Raw genomic sequence first — 19,560 nt, 5'->3', positions numbered from 1 at the left:
CAGGGACAGTGCCCAGGCCCTGAGTTCAAGCCCTGTGACTGGCAAAAAAAAAGAAAAAAAGAAGAAGAAGAAGAAGAAGCTGCCTTTATCAACACCATTTACCAAGGGCTTAACATTATTGGCTAAATCAGAAGTCAGTTAGAAGTCAATGTATTTAGAGCCACTACCCTTCTGTTATGATGATAAACTATTTAAATAACTCCTGTAACTAAGAACTGTCAGTGCCTTAAGAACAGAGTTTGGGTCACCTTCTACTCACCTCTGTCTTTGGAACCTTAAGTTTCAGAAGCAGTGTTTCTCAAGTTAGTCTTTTGCCATCTCTCGGTGTAAGAAATGCATTTTGTCCTGAGTAGTACATGTAAGACTAAAATATATATGTGGCTAAAACAGAAGTCTTACACACAGTTCCCTCACTGCATTCAGTATTTGCTTCTATACTCTATTCTGTACTTAGAGTTTCTTTGTTTTGTTTTTGGTTAATGCTAGTTATGAGTCTCGAAGTTGATTTTATAAGTCATAAGTAGGTTGTATCCTGCAGTTTGGGAAACCCTGGCATAAAGAATTTAAATTCTAAATTATCAAATACTTTTTGCTCCTACTGGCAATCATCTTTGTTTTTTATTTTACCGAGAGTTGTCTTTCTTATAGCAATTCCAGCAAAGATTTAAAGTTAACCCTAGGGCTGGGAATATGGCCTAGTGGCAAGAGTGCTTGCCTCATAAAGTTAACGCTCGAGGTTGGAATGTAGTTCAAGTGGTGCTACACAGGATTAATTCCCAATACCATTGTCCTTCTGAAGTGAATTACTGCATAATAGCTGGCTCCTTTTTTTTTTTTTTTTTTTTTTTTTTTTAGCCCAGAAGAACATGGGTTTTTTTGCCCTGTAGCCCAAATTGGCTTAGAATTCACTATGTAGCACAAGCTGTCTCAAACTCAAACTCCTGCATCAGCTGCCCTAGTTCTGCAATTTCAATCCTGTACCATCATGCCTTGCCTCTCTTCTTTCTCTTACTATTTCCCCTTCCAGCCCCTGTAAGCATGAGGCACTTAGACAGCAAGGAATAAACCAACGCTCAGAGGAATTCCCAAGAGATAACAAAATGAAGGACACTGGAATTCAGACTCAGCTCTTTCCTTTATACTGTTCGTCTTATTAGACCACTCCAGAGAGCCCTTGAGGAATCCGAGTGAGGGAAAAAAAGGAGGTCCAGGGTGCTATGTGGTTTGATGTGTCTGCTGTAGTGGCAATGGTGGCGGCAGGCAGACTGCAAAGTTTGGATTTTACTCTTCTACACAGTGGGGAATATCTAAGGCTTGTCAGCAGAATGATACCTACTGGTGGCTGCAAAGTTGCTTTGAAGTGGTAGAGAATGAAGGCAGAGTGCTAGGTTAGGCAGAAATATGAGTTGAAAGAGAAAGTGAGGGTGGTGGAAAGGAGAACAAATGAAAAAGGTGTGATAACCAAAAGCTAAGTGTTTTGAGGCACAGATTTGGCACCTAGCATGGACTTGATTTAGGAAGTGTACAGATGAGGGGAAATGAAGCAGAGTGTATAGGAGGCCCTGCCCTATGTAGGGATGACCCCCAGAGTACAGGGGCAGGAAGTGAGGGTGGACCCACCTGGCCAGGGGCTACCACGAAGGCAGCAGAAATCTGAAGGTAACAAAAAACTTGTCAAAAGGCTTGAGGTACATTTTAGCACGCGTGTGCGCGCGCGCACACACACACACACACACACACACACACACACACACACACACACACACACACTACCCAAAATCTGGGGAGTTCCTGAAAAGGGACAACTGAATGTCCTTGGAAAAATTGTTCTTCAACTGTTACACTTTTATTTGAGCAGTTTTTTAAAAAAGGAGCATATTTTAAAGAAAGTATGTTTAGCCCAGATCCCAGCACACTCAGCACTGAGCACATATGTTGAGACCAGGAGAAGTTGTAACTCGTATGGTAATTGTCCCTGTAGATTAAACAAGGTGCTGTTAGACTGCATTTTTCCTGCACTCCTTTGGGAATGGTAAAACACTTCTAAAACAATAAGCCACTTAAATACACAAGCAAAACTGCTGATTTCAGGCAAATATTAATTGCTTTCCGGACTTGATCAGAAGGATTTGGGAAACAGCAGGGGACAGCCACAGGCCACCCCTTAGTTAGGATCACTTCTCTGTTCCTTTTAATATTGATAACTTCCCTTTAACTAATTCATGACCTCTTTTTTCCTTTTGTTTCATAGGGTAGAATGGTTTTAAAGAAGAAAACTGCTTTCTGGTTGCCTTGAAGGAAAAAAGAACCTATTTTTGTGCATCATTTACCAATCATGCCCCACAAGCGTTTATTTTTAGTACATTTTATTTTTTCATAAAATTGCTAATGCCAAAGCTTTGTATTAAAAGAAATAAATAATAAAATACAAAGACCATGCTGTTGAGTATTATTCACCGACTTGTGTTTCAAAGTCTGATTTGGACATCACAGTCAGAATGTGACTCCCTGGGAAGACAATGACACTGCTTCTGCTAAGCCTAAGTAGAATGCCAGACACCTTGCACAGTAGGACTCCCTGGCTCTCCTCTTACTTTCTTCAAAGGGGTCGTTCACTCTGGTAATTTCTCCTTCCTTTGCTTATAGTTGATCACCTTTGCTAAACATGTCAGCTCCCCTTCCAGAGCAGCAAAAACTTTTTGTACTATCATACCTAGAGTAGAGTGCTTTCCATGTAGTGAGTGCTCAATAAATACATGTGGGATGAAGGATGAATAACTATAAGAGTTTCCGAAATACACACTGATGCGTTAAAAAATGTTTGTATCTGTCCAAAACATTCTTTTTACCTGAAAGTGTTGGATGAGTGTAACTGTACATGGGTAAATGAAATATTTGTTTCATTGAAGAGGAAAATCTTGAAATACTTTGTCCTATTAAATTGTATGCGCAAAGGATAATCAGTACTTGCAAATTTTTTGAACAGTCAATTCTTAGCTTTCTACTTCAAACATACCCGAGATAAGAACCTTGCCTATTGATAATGTTCCTTTTAATTAATCTCAGCAGTCATAATCAATTTGATAGAGTATTAAAGGAGTATTCTCTGGTTTTTGTTGAAATATAGTTCACTTGCCATTAAATTTACCCTTTCAAGGTATATGTTTCCATAGATTTTACTTTTCTCCTGAGGTTATACAGCCATCACAACTGTCTTAATTCCAGAAATTTTCATCACCCCTCCCTCAAAAAGTCAAGATATCCATTAGCAGTAACTATATATCCTGCCGGCCTTTGAAACCATAAATCTACTTTCTCTGTTTATCTATTCTACGTATTTCATATAAGTAGATCATATAATACATAGACTTTTACATCTGGCTTCTTAGCATAAAGTGTTCAGGGATTATAAATGTTCTTTGTATCAGTACTTAATTCTTACAGAAATGAATGTTTTCTTTTGTTTGTTACTTTTATCATGCAACTTGCTGAACTTATTGATGTTGTTTTAGTAAAATTCTTGGGATTCTTATGTACAAGATGACATAATTAGCTAGGTGCCGGTGGCTCACGCCTATAATGCTAGTTACTCTGGGGAGATTGAGATTGGAGGATCATGGTTCATAGCCAGCCTGAGCAGGAAAGTTTGGTGAGAAGGAAAGTCAGTGAGACTCTTCTTTCCAGTAAACTACTCAGAAAAAGCTGAAAGTGGCACTGTGGCTCTAGTGGTAGAGTGCTAGCCTTGAGCACAGAGAGGCTCAGAGACAGCACCTAGGCCCAGGACCAGCAAACAAATCAACAACAAAAAAAGATGACATAATTTGCACATAGGCATAGTTTCTGTTCATCCTTTACAATCTGGACGCCATTTTATTTATTTATTTTTTTAATCATTGTATCTTGATAGAGCCTCAGATACTAAATTGTTGAATAGAAGTGAGATTGTTAACTAGGTGTGAACAAACATCAACATTCTGTGATTATCGAGATGAGGGAAGCTTTCATCTTATCACTTTTGGTTATGAATTTAGCTGTAGAATTTTCATACATTAGATACCTTTTATCAAGTTGAGAAAATTACCTATATTTGCTAGTTTGTGGAATATATATATATATTTTTTTTTTGGCCAGTCCTGGGCCTTGGACTCAGGGCCTAAGCACTGTCCCTGGCTTCTTCCCGCTCAAGGCTAGCACTCTGCCACTTGAGCCACAGCGCCGCTTCTGGCCGTTTTCTGTATATGTGGTGCTGGGGAATCGAACCTAGGGCCTCGGGTATACCGAGGCAGGCACTCTTGCCACTAGGCTATATCCCCAGCCGTGTGGAATATTTTTAGCATAAAAGTTTGGTATTGCCAAATGTTTTTCTGGTATCGAAGTGATCTTGTAAGAGTTTTTATTGTATTATATGGTATATTAGATTGTTTGTTTAGCTTATTTTTTCCAGACAGGGTCTTACTATGTATCCCTGGCCAGCCTTACAATTACAGTCCTCCTGCCCTAGCCTTCCAAGTGCTGGAATAACAGGTTGAATGCCACTACATCTAGCTACTAAATTGATTTTTTTTTTTTTTTTTGCCAGTCCTGGGCCTTGGACTCAGGGCCTGAGCACTGTCCCTGGCTTCTTCCCGCTCAAGGCTAGCACTCTGCCACTTGAGCCACAGCGCCGCTTCTGGCCGTTTTCTGTATATGTGGTGCTGGGGAATCGAACCTAGGGCCTCGTGTATCCGAGGCAGGCACTCTTGCCACTAGGCTATATCCCCAGCCCCTAACTTGATTTTTGCATGTTGACCAACTTCACATTCCTGGGACAATTCTCACTTGGTTTATAGTCTATAATCTTTTTTATACATTGCTGGATTCAGTTTGCTGAGTACTTTCTTCATCATCATTCATAAGAGATATTGATCTTGTGATAATCTGTCTGGCTTTGGTATCACTGTAATGCTGGCCTTGTATAATGAATTATGAAGTGTTCTGTCTTTTGGAATAATTTGAAGAGCAATCAATATCAGTTCTTTAGCTGTTTGGAAGCCATCTTATCCTGGGCTTTTTTGTGTGTGGAAAGTTTCAGCTTTTCTTCTGTTTTCTTTTTCATTATTTAGAGAATACTTGATTAGTTTCTTAGTAATTCTTAGTTTATTAGTAATCAAACCTATGTAGAAAACATCTTACCTATTAATACAGTGCCTTTACCCCTGGCATAAGTGAGGAACAAATTAAGTTTAACATATCTAGACCAATTTTTTAAGGTGAAAGATCAGGTTATTGATTTGAAGGTGTTTGGGTTTTTGTTTCATTTTGTTTTGTTTGGTTTTTTGTGGGGGATAAGGATATAGGGTCTTGCAGTGTTTCCTAGGCTGGCCTTGAACTTGTGGTTCTCCTGCTTCAACCTCCCAAGAACTGGGATTCCAGGTGTGTACCACAATGCCCAGCTGATTAGAAGCCTTACTCTTTTTTTCCTTCTTTGCCTGTCTTGGGGCTTGAACTCAGGGTCTGGGTGCTGGACTTGGACTTAGGATCGGAGTGGGGTGATTGAGCATTATCTTGAGGCACAAGGAGGAAGCTCGTGCATTGTCCTGAAACTAAAATTACTGAGTCATCCTAAAAGAAGGTAGAGGTGATGATCTACAGTATTGCAGTTTAGAAGCTGCCTTACAAACAAGCCAGGAGGCAAGTAATAGATGAACACAGCTTGGGCCAGTATCGAGGACAAAAACCTAGAGGGCTGAGTTCCTTCTTCCATGAAGAACTCTCTCTTCCCAAGGCAGTATCAGTGCGCTAGAGCTGCGTCAGCGGCATCATACCCATTCAAAACCCCATGCTCAGAAGTTTGGAGATCTTGTTGGCAGAATACTCAGTGCCCTGAGGAATCAACAAAGCAGGCAGGAATAGAAGGAGCCAGGGTCGCAGCCAATCCTACCTGTTTCAGCCAAAAGCTGAAAAAGAACTGATGAAAGTAATGAAGATAGGCCCATCACTGTGCTAGCAGCACAGCCTTGCCAGGGAGTGCTGAGGCTGCAGGGAACTGAGAAGGGAACTGCTGGATGCATAAGAAGGATTCCACTTCTTTTAGCCTTCAAGGTTTTCAGAAAGATTCCTTCTGAAGAAAATGTCAGATGGTTTTAGAGGGGAAGAGGCGTCTTCCACCATGAGTCACTGTAGGCATTGGCCTAACGGTGGTACCATCTTGCTCAGGCCGCGCCTCCCCCTGCCCTGCCAGAGGTGGCCTGACCCAGGCCAGCCTGCTCCCTCCACAGGGGGTTTCTTTATGAGCACATGCACACAATGCCACAGGACTAACACCGAAACGGCCTAGACACGGTCAGGGGCATATCAGTGAGACATAAAGGCACAAATGGTTATCTCTTTCCCTTCAAACCTAGAAAAGTGAGGTTCCGGAACCCAGCTTTTGATGACAACCGTATGACCACCGTAGAGGAGAGTTGCATCTTAGGGCCTTGAGATCAGTAGAAAAAGGCACAAACGAAAGAAATGGACTCACTGCCTTACATAGGAAGCTGTAACCACTCTGTACTTCACCTTGACAGTAAGGAAAAAATAAGAAGGAAGTATAACTGAAATGATATTAGAAAAATCCTTTAGAACTGGATGCCAGTGGCTCACACTTAGCAAAGGGGACTGAGTTCTGAGGATAGGATTCAAAGCCAGCCCACGCAAGGAGAGTCAGTGAAACTCCTATTTCCAGTTAAGCACTAAAAAAACTGAAAAGTGGAGCTCAAGTGGTAGAGCTCTAGCCTGGAGTGAAAAGGCTCAGGGACAGCTCTAACCCACAGATTGAAGAAGTTCTATGAATAATAAGCAAATAAAACCATGCTAAGACATCATAACAAAATTCAAGCCACAAACTCACAGGACAGGTGCTCTACCACTTGGAGTATCATACTCCAAGTCCTTTAGAGCTTAGTCTGTTCGGGGTTTTGAACTGACTGGAGCTGTGCACCCTCCCCGCTCCCTCCCCTCAGCCTGCTTTTAGTTTGTTTTCAGATACAGTCTCCCACTAACTGTATCTGGGCTTGGCCTTGAATAGCAGTCGTCCTACTCCCACCTCCTAGTAGCTAGGACTACCACACTCAGCTTATTTTTGAGAGTCACCGTACCTTGCCTGGGCTAGCCTCTAATCACAATCCTCCTGTCTCCACCTCCCAGGTAACTGGAATTACAGGCATGAACCGTTATGCCTGGCTCCAACCCTTTCATTGAAATGAAATTGGTATAACATAAAATTAAACACTGTAAAGTGAGTAATTCAGTAACATTTAATACTCTCAGTGTGACAGTTCTGTTTAGATTTTTAAAAATTTGATATGAAAGCAATATACATTCAATAGAAGCTGTACTTGAATTTTTGACCTTTTCTTGAGCTAGAAATATGCTCTCAAAATCCCAGGCAGTAATGGAGCTCGAGCCACAGATTCACAGGCAGTCTTCTTGTACCTTAAACACTCAACCCTTTAAAGTAAGCTTTATGTTAGAGGGTTCACCCAGGAGTAACAGGATGAAGTAATTGTTCAGAACACAGGGTAGGCTAGATGCTCATTAGCTTAGGAAGATATAATGCATTTTCACCTTGAAGTATTTTCAATTGACGGTAGGTTCTTCCAGATGTGACCCACCCCCATTTTAAGTCATTCACAGGGGTATGTCACCACCACCTCTAGCTCCACTGCCTATTAAGCATGTGCTCTGCCTTCGCCTTCCTACCAGCCCCTCGTAAGTACCAATCTGAATACTATTTCCGCAGACACACTTAACTCCGGTTGTTCCATGTGAATAGAATTGTGTAAAGTATGGAATCCTTCGTAACTGACTTATTTCACTTAGTGTAATGTCTTCAGGATTGATCTGTGTTGTACCACATGTTCAGTGCTCATTCTTTCTATGGCTGAGGAATTGTCCATCTGCACAATTTATTCATCGACTCTCCATTGGGTGGGTATTTGAGTTGTTGCTACATTTCAGCTGTTGTAGCTACTACTGTTGTGACGAGTAATGTACAAGAATCTGTATGCATCCTTGTTTCCAATCTTTATGTGTGCGCCTAGTAGTAGAATTTCTGGGTCATATGAATCTATATTTAATGGGTATTTTTTGGGGGGGTTGCTAGTCCTGGGGCTTGAACCCAGAGTTTCTGTGGTATCCCTGAGCTTTTTTTGCTCAAGGCTAGCACTCTTCCACTTGAGCCATAGCTCTATTTCCAGTACTGTGGTGATTAACTGGAGATGAGAGTCTCATGGACTTTCCTGCCCTAGCTGGCTTTGAACAGAGATCTTCAGATCTCAGCCTCCTGAGTAGCTAGGATTACAGGCATGAGCCATCAGCTCCTGGCTTATATTTAACTTTTTAAGGACTCACCAAACCGTTGCTCATTCCTCATCAACACTTGTTAAAATTATATTTTAAAATTATACACATTTAGCCAGTCATTACTACTCAGGAGGTTGAGATCTGTCTTCATAGATAAATCTGAGAGACTCTTATCTCCAGTGAGTCTGCAAAAGGCTGGCTCAAGAGGAAATGTAGCTCAAATGATAGCGCTCCAGCCTTGATTTAAAAAAAAGAAAAGAAAAGCTAGCAAGCAAGAGCAGAAGACCCTGAGTTCAAGCCCCATTAATGGCACACACACACACACACACACACACACACACACACACACACACACACACATCTAAATGAATACATAGGTTTAAAAAAAAACCTTATAAAGCTCTGAAATTGGCAAAGCTTTCTTAAATCTGACACAAAAGCATATACTATAAAGGGATAAAAATCAATACATTGGACTTTACCAACATTTTAAAACTTGCTCTTCAAAAGGCATCGTTATGAAAATAAAAAGGCAAGCCTCAGACTACAAGACAGTGTTTGCACTATCTGACAAAAAACTTGGATCTATACTTTTTAAAATCATAAAAATCTCTTCTATTCAATAATATTTTAAAAAATCCTTATTTTGTTTTCAAAAGACTTAAAACAGTTCCCAAAAGAAGATATGCATATCTATCTATCTATCTATCTATCTCTATCTTCTATCTTCTATCTTCTATCTATCTATCTATCTATCTATCTATCTATCTATCTACATACATACATACGCACACAGGGGTGAAGTTCAACAGTAGAGTACTTGCCTAGCAATGCAACACCCTAAGTTCCATCTCCCCTCACACCACCCTTTCTGGGGAAAAGAAACCCATTTGGCCAATGAGCACTTGAAAGCTCAGCATTATTAGTCATCTCCGAAAGTCAGAACCACCAAGAGAATGGCTCAAATATAGAATGGTTAAAAATGCAAAAGACTGATCATATCAAGGGTGGGTGACAAGCTGGGACTTGCATGTACTGGTGGTAAGAATGTGAAATGGTACAAGTATTTTAGGGGAAAGAAAAAAAAACACAGCAGCCTGGCACTTTAAAAAAAAAAACAAAAACAAAGCATGGGGCTGGGAATATGGCCTAGTGGTAAAGTGCTCACCTCGTATACATGAAGCCCTGGATTTGATTCTTCAGCTCCACATGTGTAGAAAAAGCTGGAAGTGGCGCTGTGGCTCAAGTGGTTGAGTGCTAGCCTTGAGCAAAAGGAAGCCAGGGACAGTGCTCAGACCCTGAGTTCAAGCCCCAGGACTGGCAAAAAACAAAACATAAAAAAAACAAAGCATATACCCTGTCATCATTCACCCCACTCCTGTGTGGAATGAGGCACGTGCTCACAGCCTGTCCCCAACGCTTCATAGCAACTCCCTTTGTCAGAGCCAGTATAGATACTCTATGATCCTATTTTTGCAAAATTCTAGAAAGATGTAATCTGTTTCCCTAGTAATTGGAGCTGGGTAAGGAGGAGGGGAAGGGATTTACCACGATGCACCAGGCCATCATGAAGGGCAGTGTTGAGAAACATGGCATTCAAAGACCTTCCACAGGAAATGCAAGCTGGTCACCTGGGCTGAGTCTGTTTTTATTCCTTTTTCAGGTGGTCACTTCTTTCACCGAAACTCCTTGTCACCTCGGAGCCTGGTGTATGAAAGTGAGTTCTCCACAATCGAGCCTTCTTTGGACATGTATGATGAGAACAAAACCTGATTTCTTCTTTTTTAAAGAAAAGATGGGCTGTTGGGGGTCACTTCTTTTGTGATTTGATTTTGTGATCACCTTCCTTATTTTGTATTCTTCTGTCAACGTCTGTTTGGGGAAGAATGGCAGCACTTCCGAGCACAGTTTGGGGTTCAGGGTTCAATTACAAAGTTCCCCCAAGGTAAGGCTTTTGAGGACAGCGTGATTGCCCAGTTGAGCCTCGTGGTACCAGACAGCTGCCCAAAGCCGGACACTGAACATGGGCACCCAACTTGCCTGGTGGTTTCAGAGAAGAGGCGGGGCCGGGGGGAGGTCAAGTTTGGGAACGGGTCCCCGAATGATCGCCTGCTGTTCTGTGTCAGGGTGACACTGGGCTTTTAAACTACTTTTTGTGATCCTCACTTACAACGTGTACTGAGGCCTGTAGGTAAAGCTTCCTCCGCTTGCAGAGGCGAGTCTCTGCACCTTGACCTGCTCTGCTTTGTCTCCTGTGAAACTTTCGGATAAAGGGTCTCTTTCCACAGGGAGTTGAGAGAAAGCCTTGCCTCCCTGTACCTCTGACACTCAGGCGGCCTTTATTTCTGGCCAGAGTTCAGCTGGGCACATGCAGGCCAGGAAGCCAGGGCCAGTGCATGGGGTGGGACAGTCCTTCCCTTTGGCGTCTCCCAGCGTCTGTGTTGAGCATGACCTATGGGACAAGTGTTTAGCCACTAAACAAGAAGTTCCCCACCCTCTCCCCCCCCATCATTTAGCAGCCATTGAGGTTCGTGTGTGGGAGGTGGTCCCTGGGAGCTGGTCCTTGGAGCACACCGATCTCACAGGGGGCCCTGCTAGCAGCCGTCAACATCAGGATGGTGTGGAATGTTTTATCGAGATCAAGCCCACTTCCTGCTGCTGAATAGCAGCCGAGAACCCCTCTTCCATCTTCCTTGTGCAACCCGGTCTCCCCACCAACCGCAGCGCCAGCGGGAAACAGGCAGGAGAGAGCATGGGCAGCTGGGTTCACAGAAAAGGGCGTGGTGGCCAGTGTGATGGACATCTGGACACACGTGCTCTTCCCACACGACCCACGATGATGACGTCAAGTTAACCCGACTGAGAACTTGTTACCTGTAAGTAATCCCAGCACGGGACCGAGATAAACAGATGTAATACGCCCACCCTTCTTGCGAACAGCCACGCCGTTGTTCAGTCTTCTATTTGACCTGAGCCCTGTACGGGTGTGTGAAGGACTTTGGATCAGAAACCTTGGATTTGCAGCAAATCAAGCAGACATGTGGATGCATCTGCCTGTTATTCTCATCCACTCTGTGGAACCTAAGTTTGAAATGAACACCTGCCACCATTCCATGAGTGGGCATGCCTGGAACACAAGCCCTCTGAGGACCAGGGTGGGGGGGGTGGGGGGGACAGCCTTTGGAAGCACGGTGGCAGCGTGAGCAGCAGTATTTTATTTTCATAATTTGAGGTTGGAACATGGCAGATCTTTAAGGTCCTTAACTGCTTTTGCTTTTTTTTTACTGTTTTACCCAGGGTTTTGCTTGTTTGTTTGCTTGCTTGCTTTTCTTTTTATGGTCTTTGTACTCTAAGGCATATTTTTGATAAGCAGTTTTAAGAAAAAGCATCATTGGGACAGCGAGTTGGTCCTGCTGGGTTCTCGGAGCACGTGCCGGGAGCTGCAACGTCAGCTTGGCTGAGCTCCACACACGCGTTGGCTTGGCTCACCAGACTGATACGGGAATTCGATTCTGATTATTGCCAATCTGTTTCTGCCACAGCCTTGGGTTTCCATCCCCCCCAGCCCAAAAATTTAGATCCCTACACAGCATTTTCTTCTGAATTCTGCAATCTTGCAAAGACTTGAACGGTAAACATGCCAGACAGTGTCTTTACTAGGAAGCCATAAGATTGCTTGAGAAGAAACCTTACAAAGTGAATTCTCTGAACTATGTCTGTTGATATAAGAGCTGAATTTCTTAGAAATCTGGGGCACGTGTTCACTGCCGAATAGCCAAGGAGGCTTTCTTCCAAGGAAATTTACTCAGAATAGTGCTTCGGATCTCAGCTTGACCCCCTTTCCCTCAAAATCAGGGCCACCCTCTGACTCAGAATGTCCTACCTTTGTCAGGAGGGACACGGACTCTTCCTCAAGGTCCCGTGCTTGGGGGGGGGGGGGGGCGGGCGGTGGAGAGGATGGCATTTTCTATCCCGGATCACCGCCTCTGCCGGCAGCTCTGCTAACGGGGACCCCTGCAAGGCCTATCGGAAGGAAGCCCAGCCCACAGCCGGGGCAGGGCGGCTCGCCGGGGCAGGTTTGGGAGGACACACCGGTCAGCAGCACTCTGTCTCCCAGCAGCTCCGGGGTCAGTGCTGACCATGCAGGGTGTGCACAGTCAGAGCATCCAGAGGGGTTTCTTTTATGACAGCTATCTTGCTGCAAGTCATAGCACCAGTTTCAGCCAGGAAGTGTATGATGACCTTGAAGTATTTTGCTTTTTTTTTTTTTTTGGGGGGGGGACTATTTAAAGAAAGAAAGGGCTAAAGAGTGAGCTATTTACATTGTAAACCCTCCATGCCTCCGTGGGCTGCTGCTCTGACGGGGCCTGTGTCCAGTCTTTGCCTGCCCCACCATCTTCCTTTCCTGATGTCCAGCTTGAGGCCTCTGCTGCCGCCGCCACCGCTGCTGAGCCTCCCTCTGCGCCCTGCAAGGGAGGACGGGCTCTACCACCCGGCAGTACCAACTCTGTGCAAGGGAGCCTTGCTCCTGAACGGAGGCGCCGTCTCTAGCTCTACTCCGTCCCAGCTCCTCTGCTGGCCTGTGCGTCGGATCTGGGGGGGCATCCGAGGACTCCCCTCAACAGCTGCCCAACCACGTGACTGAAACTGATGAAGCAACAGCCCTAACTGCCGAAAGATGAAGTCAGCAAGCTGGTTTAAAAAAAAAAAAAAAAAGACTGAATTTTCCTAACTTGGGGCGTTCTGTGGGCTTCATAGGCCTGCTTGTATTTTTCCTGGCCCTCTCCTCCAGTCCCGTGCTGCTCCCGATCACATGCTACACTACACTGATAGGAGAAAACCCCACGTGCTCTGTGCTGTAGCTGTCACTGCTTGGGCAGCGGCTCTGCCATAGGAAGCGAGGCAGTGTGTGTGTGTGTGTGTCAGGAGTCATCTTGACATCTCATAAATGGCGAGAAACAGAAGTGAGGATGTAGCATTTAGAAGGAAGAGCTAGGACAAAAGTGAGTTGTGCCCACAAGCCTTTATTCAGTTCTCACTGTGAGCCCAACACGTATCCTGGTATTAAGGGTATCCTGGGTGTTAAGGGGAACCCGGTGATCATGCAGACTTGGGGGGGGGCACCTCAGGGGTACAGTGAATCTTAGCACACGTGTAGGACCAAAATCAGGACAGAGGTGCCCGGTGGAGGCTGGAGTGGCGCTCCCTGAGCAGGCGAGGCCTTGCTGGGGGACGGTCAGGCTCCAGTCTCTGGGGAGACACTGAGTTGAGCTTCAGGCCGAGTGAGGAAGCGAGCGGCGAGGTGGCACGGCCGTGGCCAGAATGGTGGAGGGGCACTGGATGGGCCCTGCTCCATCTGATGGAAAGGAGGGAGCCAGGTTTCAAACCTCGGCATCGGGCAGGTGGTAGGGAGGGCCCTCATGGGGACACGTTAAGTCTGGAGCTGACCCGACACGAGGCCCTCTAGGGAGGCCTGAAGATGCAGCCCCAGGCTTGGAGGGAGATCTGCTAAGGGCACGGTGGTCAGGATGGGCCTCTTCATCAGAATGCATGGGAAGCCATGTTCTAATTTGTGCACACCACCCAGCCTTCCTCGGCAAGTCTCCATTGCACTCACCATCCCTGGGGGAGGGGAAGGCGCAGCTTCCTCTTCTTGCCCACACAGAAGTCACTCGCCCTCACGAGGGCCAGCCTCAGCCCACGTGGGGCTTGGGATGAAGCCCCGGGAATTTGGTAGGTGTGGTACGGACAGAGGAACTACTGACAAGAAGAAAAGAACGTGGAGGATAGTTCCCCTCACTCTCCAGCTTTCACGCACGAAACTCTCCTGATGTGGTTAACATCAACCTTCCCACCACCACTGAAAAGAAGCGGCGCCCCTGCCAGGCCCTGAGAAGGGACGGTCCACCAGCAGGTGCATGGAGTGTCGTCTTGTTTGGGCCTGTGGGGACATCGTCCCAAAGCCCTACGGGAGAAGGATACATAATACATATATACCCGTGGGTGTGGCCATGATCCCCGGCCAAGGATGGGGACAGCACCCCGTGGGTTCTAAGTATTGTTACAGCAGAGAGGGCTGGGGAAGTGAGCTGACTCCCAGACACGGCTGCACGGGCGCCGGTGGAAGTGCTTCCTAGGCTGTCCTTCCAAGCACGCAGAGCGGAGCCATGCCTCGGGAGAGCTCCTCTCGCCCAGCAGGGGTCGCCGTCTGGCTGGCTGCTCCTCTGCCCTCGGGTGCAGTGTTTCAAGGTCACAGCAGCCTCTTGGAAACTCGATGAGGTAGGCTGAGGTTGGGGGGGGGGGGGGGCTGTGGTATGAAGATCCTCTCTGTTACGGGTGTCCTGAAGTATCCCAGCAAACGGAACTTGGAAGCAGAGAAGCCGGCCGGGCCTCCCATCAGACATGGCAGGAAGATGTGAGGTCACCTGCGTCTCCAGCGCTGGGACCCCGCTAACCTGCAGAGTCCACCAGAGCAGAGGACGCCACCAGCTTCAGCCACCAAGACCCAGCCCATCACCACCTCTGTTCTTCTCTCCTGCAGTTCACCCCAGGCGCAAGCCATTGCTTTTTCCGTTTTCTTCACTCTGACTTGGGGGAGAAGGAAGAGATTTTTTTATGACAGGAGGGCAGAAACACCTCTGAATCCCACACCGCTTGGGTACTGGATTCCATGCTGTGGGAGTTACCTCGGGCTCCCCTCCATCCCTCCAGTTGGCCCTTTCCCAGGTGCACATCACGAAGGTGGCCCTGAAGTGCCTCAGACGGTTGGATGGCATCATGGAATAATTTGTCCCAGAAACCCAGTTGCTGATGGCCCAGAACTGAGGGTACTGGACTAACACAGAAGAGCTGAGAGCTGAGATCACCAGCAAACGACCCTCCAGCCCCAGACCATCTAACGTGGGGCTGCATCGGCTCCTTTTTCACTAATCCACTCGCCTCTGCGTGGGGAGCAGGCGTGTGTGCAGGGAGAGCGGACGTACTGGTCACCCAGAAAAACCTGCCTTGGTCCTCAGCCCCTCCTCATCCACCCGGGAGCTTTGTCACTTCCACCCTCCTCTCTTTCAGAGTCACACATGACTGTCCTCATCTGTGGTCGCTCTTTTTAAACCTATTCCACTCAACCTAACACGGATTCTAACCTGCTTTTGGAATTACCCTTCATCCCCAATCAAATCCAAGCGTATTTACATTGTGTGACATTAAAAGACTCTTCTAATGACTGGAAGCTACCACACGACACTATTTGTTTTTGTTTTTTTTAAAGAGGGACTGTTAGATAGACCATAGCATCCCAAGCCATTTCTTCCCTCCGGATGAGCACGCTGCCCCTGCTGGCTGAGCAGCCTTGCTGTGTGGGTCTGGAGGAAGCTCGAGGGGCACCATCTCCCTTCCTCCTCCTGGGCCACCCCGCCTTGCTGGCCAGCCCGGCTGGAAAAAAAAGGGTTTCCCGTGGCTGGTGCCTGCTCTCAAATCTCAAGTAGAGCCAAGAAGGGAAAGCAAGATGGACACCGGTGTGGCTAAGAGAAGTGTCTTGTTCCTGCACAAGAAAAGGAATTGGTGTCACAGCCAGGCCACATAGGTCACAACAGTTTCTCACCTGACCCTCAGTAGCTTTTATACTCATAGGAAATAGTGAGGTTACCCCTTTCATACTTGGGTCTAAGAGCCCCTCTCACTCCGGGTTCCTGCTAACTATGCACAACATCTCAAAGGATGGCATACAGAACTATTTTTCTAACCGTAGCACAGGTAATTTGGGGTGGGGGAGGTGTGGGATTTTTCAGAAGTGTGGCAGGTGGCCAGGTGTGGAAATGCCAAAAGGGATGGAACGGCCAACCATGCACTTGAATTTTCATTCGCCCTTGGAGTGCTTGTGCTAGAAGAACACACACCAAATATTTGAGGAGCAACTTAACCACTCAATTTGGGGGCTCACTGCTAGTGGGGGGTGTCGTTACCTTGTCTAGAACACAAAACACATGGAAGTACAGTGTGAGCTGATTTCCTGACAATCAGGTCTTATCAATCCTTGGGAATGTTTGGACAGCACAGCTCTGAGGTCCTCATGATTGATGTAAGTATAACTCTGTAGTGAAATTGTGTGGTATATACCTATATGCCCAGTAGTGTACACCTGTATGTGTGGAATTTGCTAATATAACCATTTCAATAAAAATCGATTGAAAAAGCTGCTTTGGCTACATGGAATACTGTTCGTGCTGACATGTCAGCGACAGAACACTCAGCCCAAATTGGCTAAAACAAAAAGGGAACAAAAGCTCAAGCACCTGTGTTGGATAGGGTGGGACTCGGCCCTCAAATACTAACATTAAAAGACATCTGCCGGCTTTGCTGGGGGAGGGGGGGTGTGCCCATACCCCATCTTCTCAGGAGCTGGTTCTTCTTGGCAGTGGTGGCTCGGGCCAGAATGGCACCTCCCAGCAAACACTCTGCAGAACAGAAAGGAGAAATGGGTGTTGGGGGCAAAAGCAGCAAATGTCTAGAATGTGTAGAAAAGAGCCCGTAGCATAAGGTCTGGACATGAGTACCACCTCTGCCACAGCCTAGTGAGGAGTAGCTAGTCATTTCACCTATCTAGATTCAGCTTTATCATCTCTAAAGTAGAAATCCTACAATATCTACCCGGTAGGGCTGATATATGAAAGAGAGATTAGATTTAAAGTAATGTAAGCTGTAGGCTTAATAGCTTATATCCACATAAAGAATTCCTAAAATCAACAATAAAAAGACAGTCCAGGAAGTAGAGCTGTGGCTCAAGTGGTAGAGTGGCAGCCATGAGTAAAAAAGCTAAGGGACAAGGCCCAGACCCTGAACTGGCACACACACACACACACACACACACACACACACATACACACACACACACACACACACACACACACACAATCTGATCTAAAAATGGGGAAAAGGTATGAGTTGGCATTTCTTTAAACTAAATAGGGCCAAGAAACCTATGAAAAGAACTCAACATCATTAGTCATCAGAGAAATGCTAATGCCAGCCACAATGAGAACCATATCACACCCTCTAAAAAGGACAATAACAAAAAAATACAGATAATAAGGAGTGCCAAGGTATGAAAAACTGCACTCTCCTGCACTGCTGGTAGCAAGGTGAAATGGTACCATATCTTTGGAAAAGTTGAATAGTCACTCATAGTCAAACATGAGTTGGGTGCTGGTGGCTCGCACCGATAATCCTAGCTACTTAGGAAGCTGAGATCTGCCGACCTGGGCAGGAAAGTCCACAAGACTCCATCTCCAAAATAGCCAGCAAAAAGCTTGGCTGACCTGATCTAGGGAAGGGAAAGAAAAATGAGGGTGTAAGATATAACAACAAATGTGTTCACTGCCTTATTATGTAACTGTACCCCTTTTGCACAACACCTTGTCAATAAAATTTAATTTAAAAAAAGAATGCAGTCTAAAATTTAAAAAAAAAGCCTGGCTGGAAATATGGGTCAAGTAGTAGAGCACTAACAAAGTAAGCAAGCCAAGCAAGCACAAGGATTTATGTTTAAATCCTGGTACTGGCCAACAACAACAAAAAAGCCAAACAAAGCTTTACTACATACCCTTTCAGTACCACTCTTAGGTATATACTGTACCCAAGAGAGTAAAAACATGTTCACACAAAAAACTATACACAAATGTCCATGGCAACATTATTTGTAAGAGCCAAAGGGTGGAGATGACTTGATGTCCATTAAGTAATAAATGGATAAAAAGTGGCATGTGTCCAGGCACTAGTGGCTCACGCCAGTAATCCTAGCTACTCAGGAGACTGAGATCTGAGGATCAAGTTTCAAAGCCAGCCTTGGCAGGAAAGGCTGTGAAACTCTTATCTCCAATTAACCACCTAAAAACAGGACTTGGAGCTGTGGCTCAAAGTGGCAGAGTGCTAGCCTTGAGCACAAAAGCTTAGGGACAGCACCCAGGCCCTGAGTTCAAGCTCCACTTGGCATATTCATAGCATGGAATAATAAAAATAAAGCACAGACATGCTACAACATAGATACATCTTAAACACATTAAGGTAAGTGAAAGAAGCTAGACCCAAAAAGCTGCATAGTGTATGGTTCCATTTACATGAATGATGAACAGTCAGCTCCACAAAGTCAAAAGCAGATACAAAGTTATTAGGGACTGAGGGTGGGTCAAGGAGAAATGGAGAGTACTGACTGCTAGTAGGCACAGGGTTTCCATTTGGAATGATGAGAAGAGTTTGGAATTAGGTAGTGGTACTGGTTGCACAACCTTGTATAAAACCTCATTAAACCATGCCTTTTTATTAAGGGGGTGAATTTCATAGATGTGAACTATATCACAGGAAATGAAGAGGGACAAAAGTAGGCTCTGCTCATACTAAGTGCATATATATATATATATATATATATATATATATATTCTTTTTCTTCTTAGAATAGCTCTCCAACAGTTGCCAGTAGTTCACACCTGTCATCCTGGCTACTCAGGAGGCTGAGATCTGAGGATCACAGTTCAAAGTCAGCTGGAGCAGGAAGGTGTGAAACTCACATCTCCAATTAACTACCAAAAATCTGGAAGTGGAGGAGTGGCTCAAATGGTAAAACACTAGCCTTGAGCATAAAAATCAGGGAGAGCACACGCCTGTGCACACACACACGGTCTCAAAGGGTAGTTTCCGGGTCAGCAACATCAGCATCACCCAGGAACTGTTTATTTGGGATGGGGCCCAGCAGTTTGAGGTTTGTTTTATGTTTTGTGTTATTGTTATTGTTGTATCCTTACTAGGGCTTAAGTTCCCCTCTAGCTTTTTCACTCAGTGCTAGCTAGCACTCCACCACTAAAACCACAGCTTCACTTCTGGTGTGTGTGTGTGTGTGTGTGGTGTGTGTGCACGCACACACGCGTGGGTCCTGAGGTTTGGATTCAGGGCTAAGACTAGGACTGTGGGACGGTTCTCCTAGGCAAGCATCTCCCAGAACATCCGTCCAGATGGTGCCCCCAAATGCCCGGGCCTGGCCGGGGCGGAGCCTGGGCCTGGGCGAGGCGGTTTTGGCGGGAGCGGGGCCTGGGCGGGACCTTTGGAAGGGGCGGGGCCCTTAGAGGGGGCGGGGCCAGGCAGGGGCGGGGCCAGCGGAGCCGTGCGTGGTGCCGTCCTAGCCGCTCGCCACCAGGAGGCGCCACTCTCCCGGCCGCGCCGGCCCCGCCTCTCCCACTAGGCTCCGTC

At 45.8% G+C, this 19,560-nt stretch overlaps 1 protein-coding gene and 1 long non-coding RNA gene across 4 annotated transcripts in view; one reads left to right on the top strand and one right to left on the bottom strand.

Annotated features, from left to right (window-relative positions):
• The window catches only part of Rnf130 (ring finger protein 130), an 81,018-nt gene extending 70,259 nt beyond the window's left edge, over positions 1 to 10,759 (top strand). For 2 of the 3 annotated variants that reach the window (XM_048334247.1, XM_048334246.1), the window contains one exon: positions 2,252 to 2,456. In XM_048334247.1, coding sequence (XP_048190204.1) covers positions 2,252 to 2,256 — 5 coding nt within the window. In that variant the 3' untranslated portion in view covers positions 2,257 to 2,456. Of the gene's footprint in view, positions 1 to 2,251; positions 2,457 to 9,988 lie in introns of those variants that run through there. The other variant, XM_048334248.1, reaches the window with a different exon arrangement.
• On the bottom strand, positions 1,047 to 14,956 carry LOC125342113. The gene is made up of 3 exons (XR_007209144.1): positions 14,946 to 14,956; positions 10,458 to 10,463; positions 1,047 to 1,507 (listed from the first exon to the last, which is right to left on the bottom strand). It is a non-coding gene; the product is annotated as an uncharacterized LOC125342113 (long non-coding RNA).
• Between the last annotated feature and the right edge of the window lie 4,604 nt (positions 14,957 to 19,560).

The sequence above is a fragment of the Perognathus longimembris genome, chromosome 25 (assembly GCF_023159225.1).
Source record: "Perognathus longimembris pacificus isolate PPM17 chromosome 25, ASM2315922v1, whole genome shotgun sequence".
NCBI classification, from domain to species: domain Eukaryota; kingdom Metazoa; phylum Chordata; class Mammalia; order Rodentia; family Heteromyidae; genus Perognathus; species Perognathus longimembris.
Note: the sequence above shows the minus strand (reverse complement) of the source record. Positions and strands in the feature narration are given on the sequence as shown.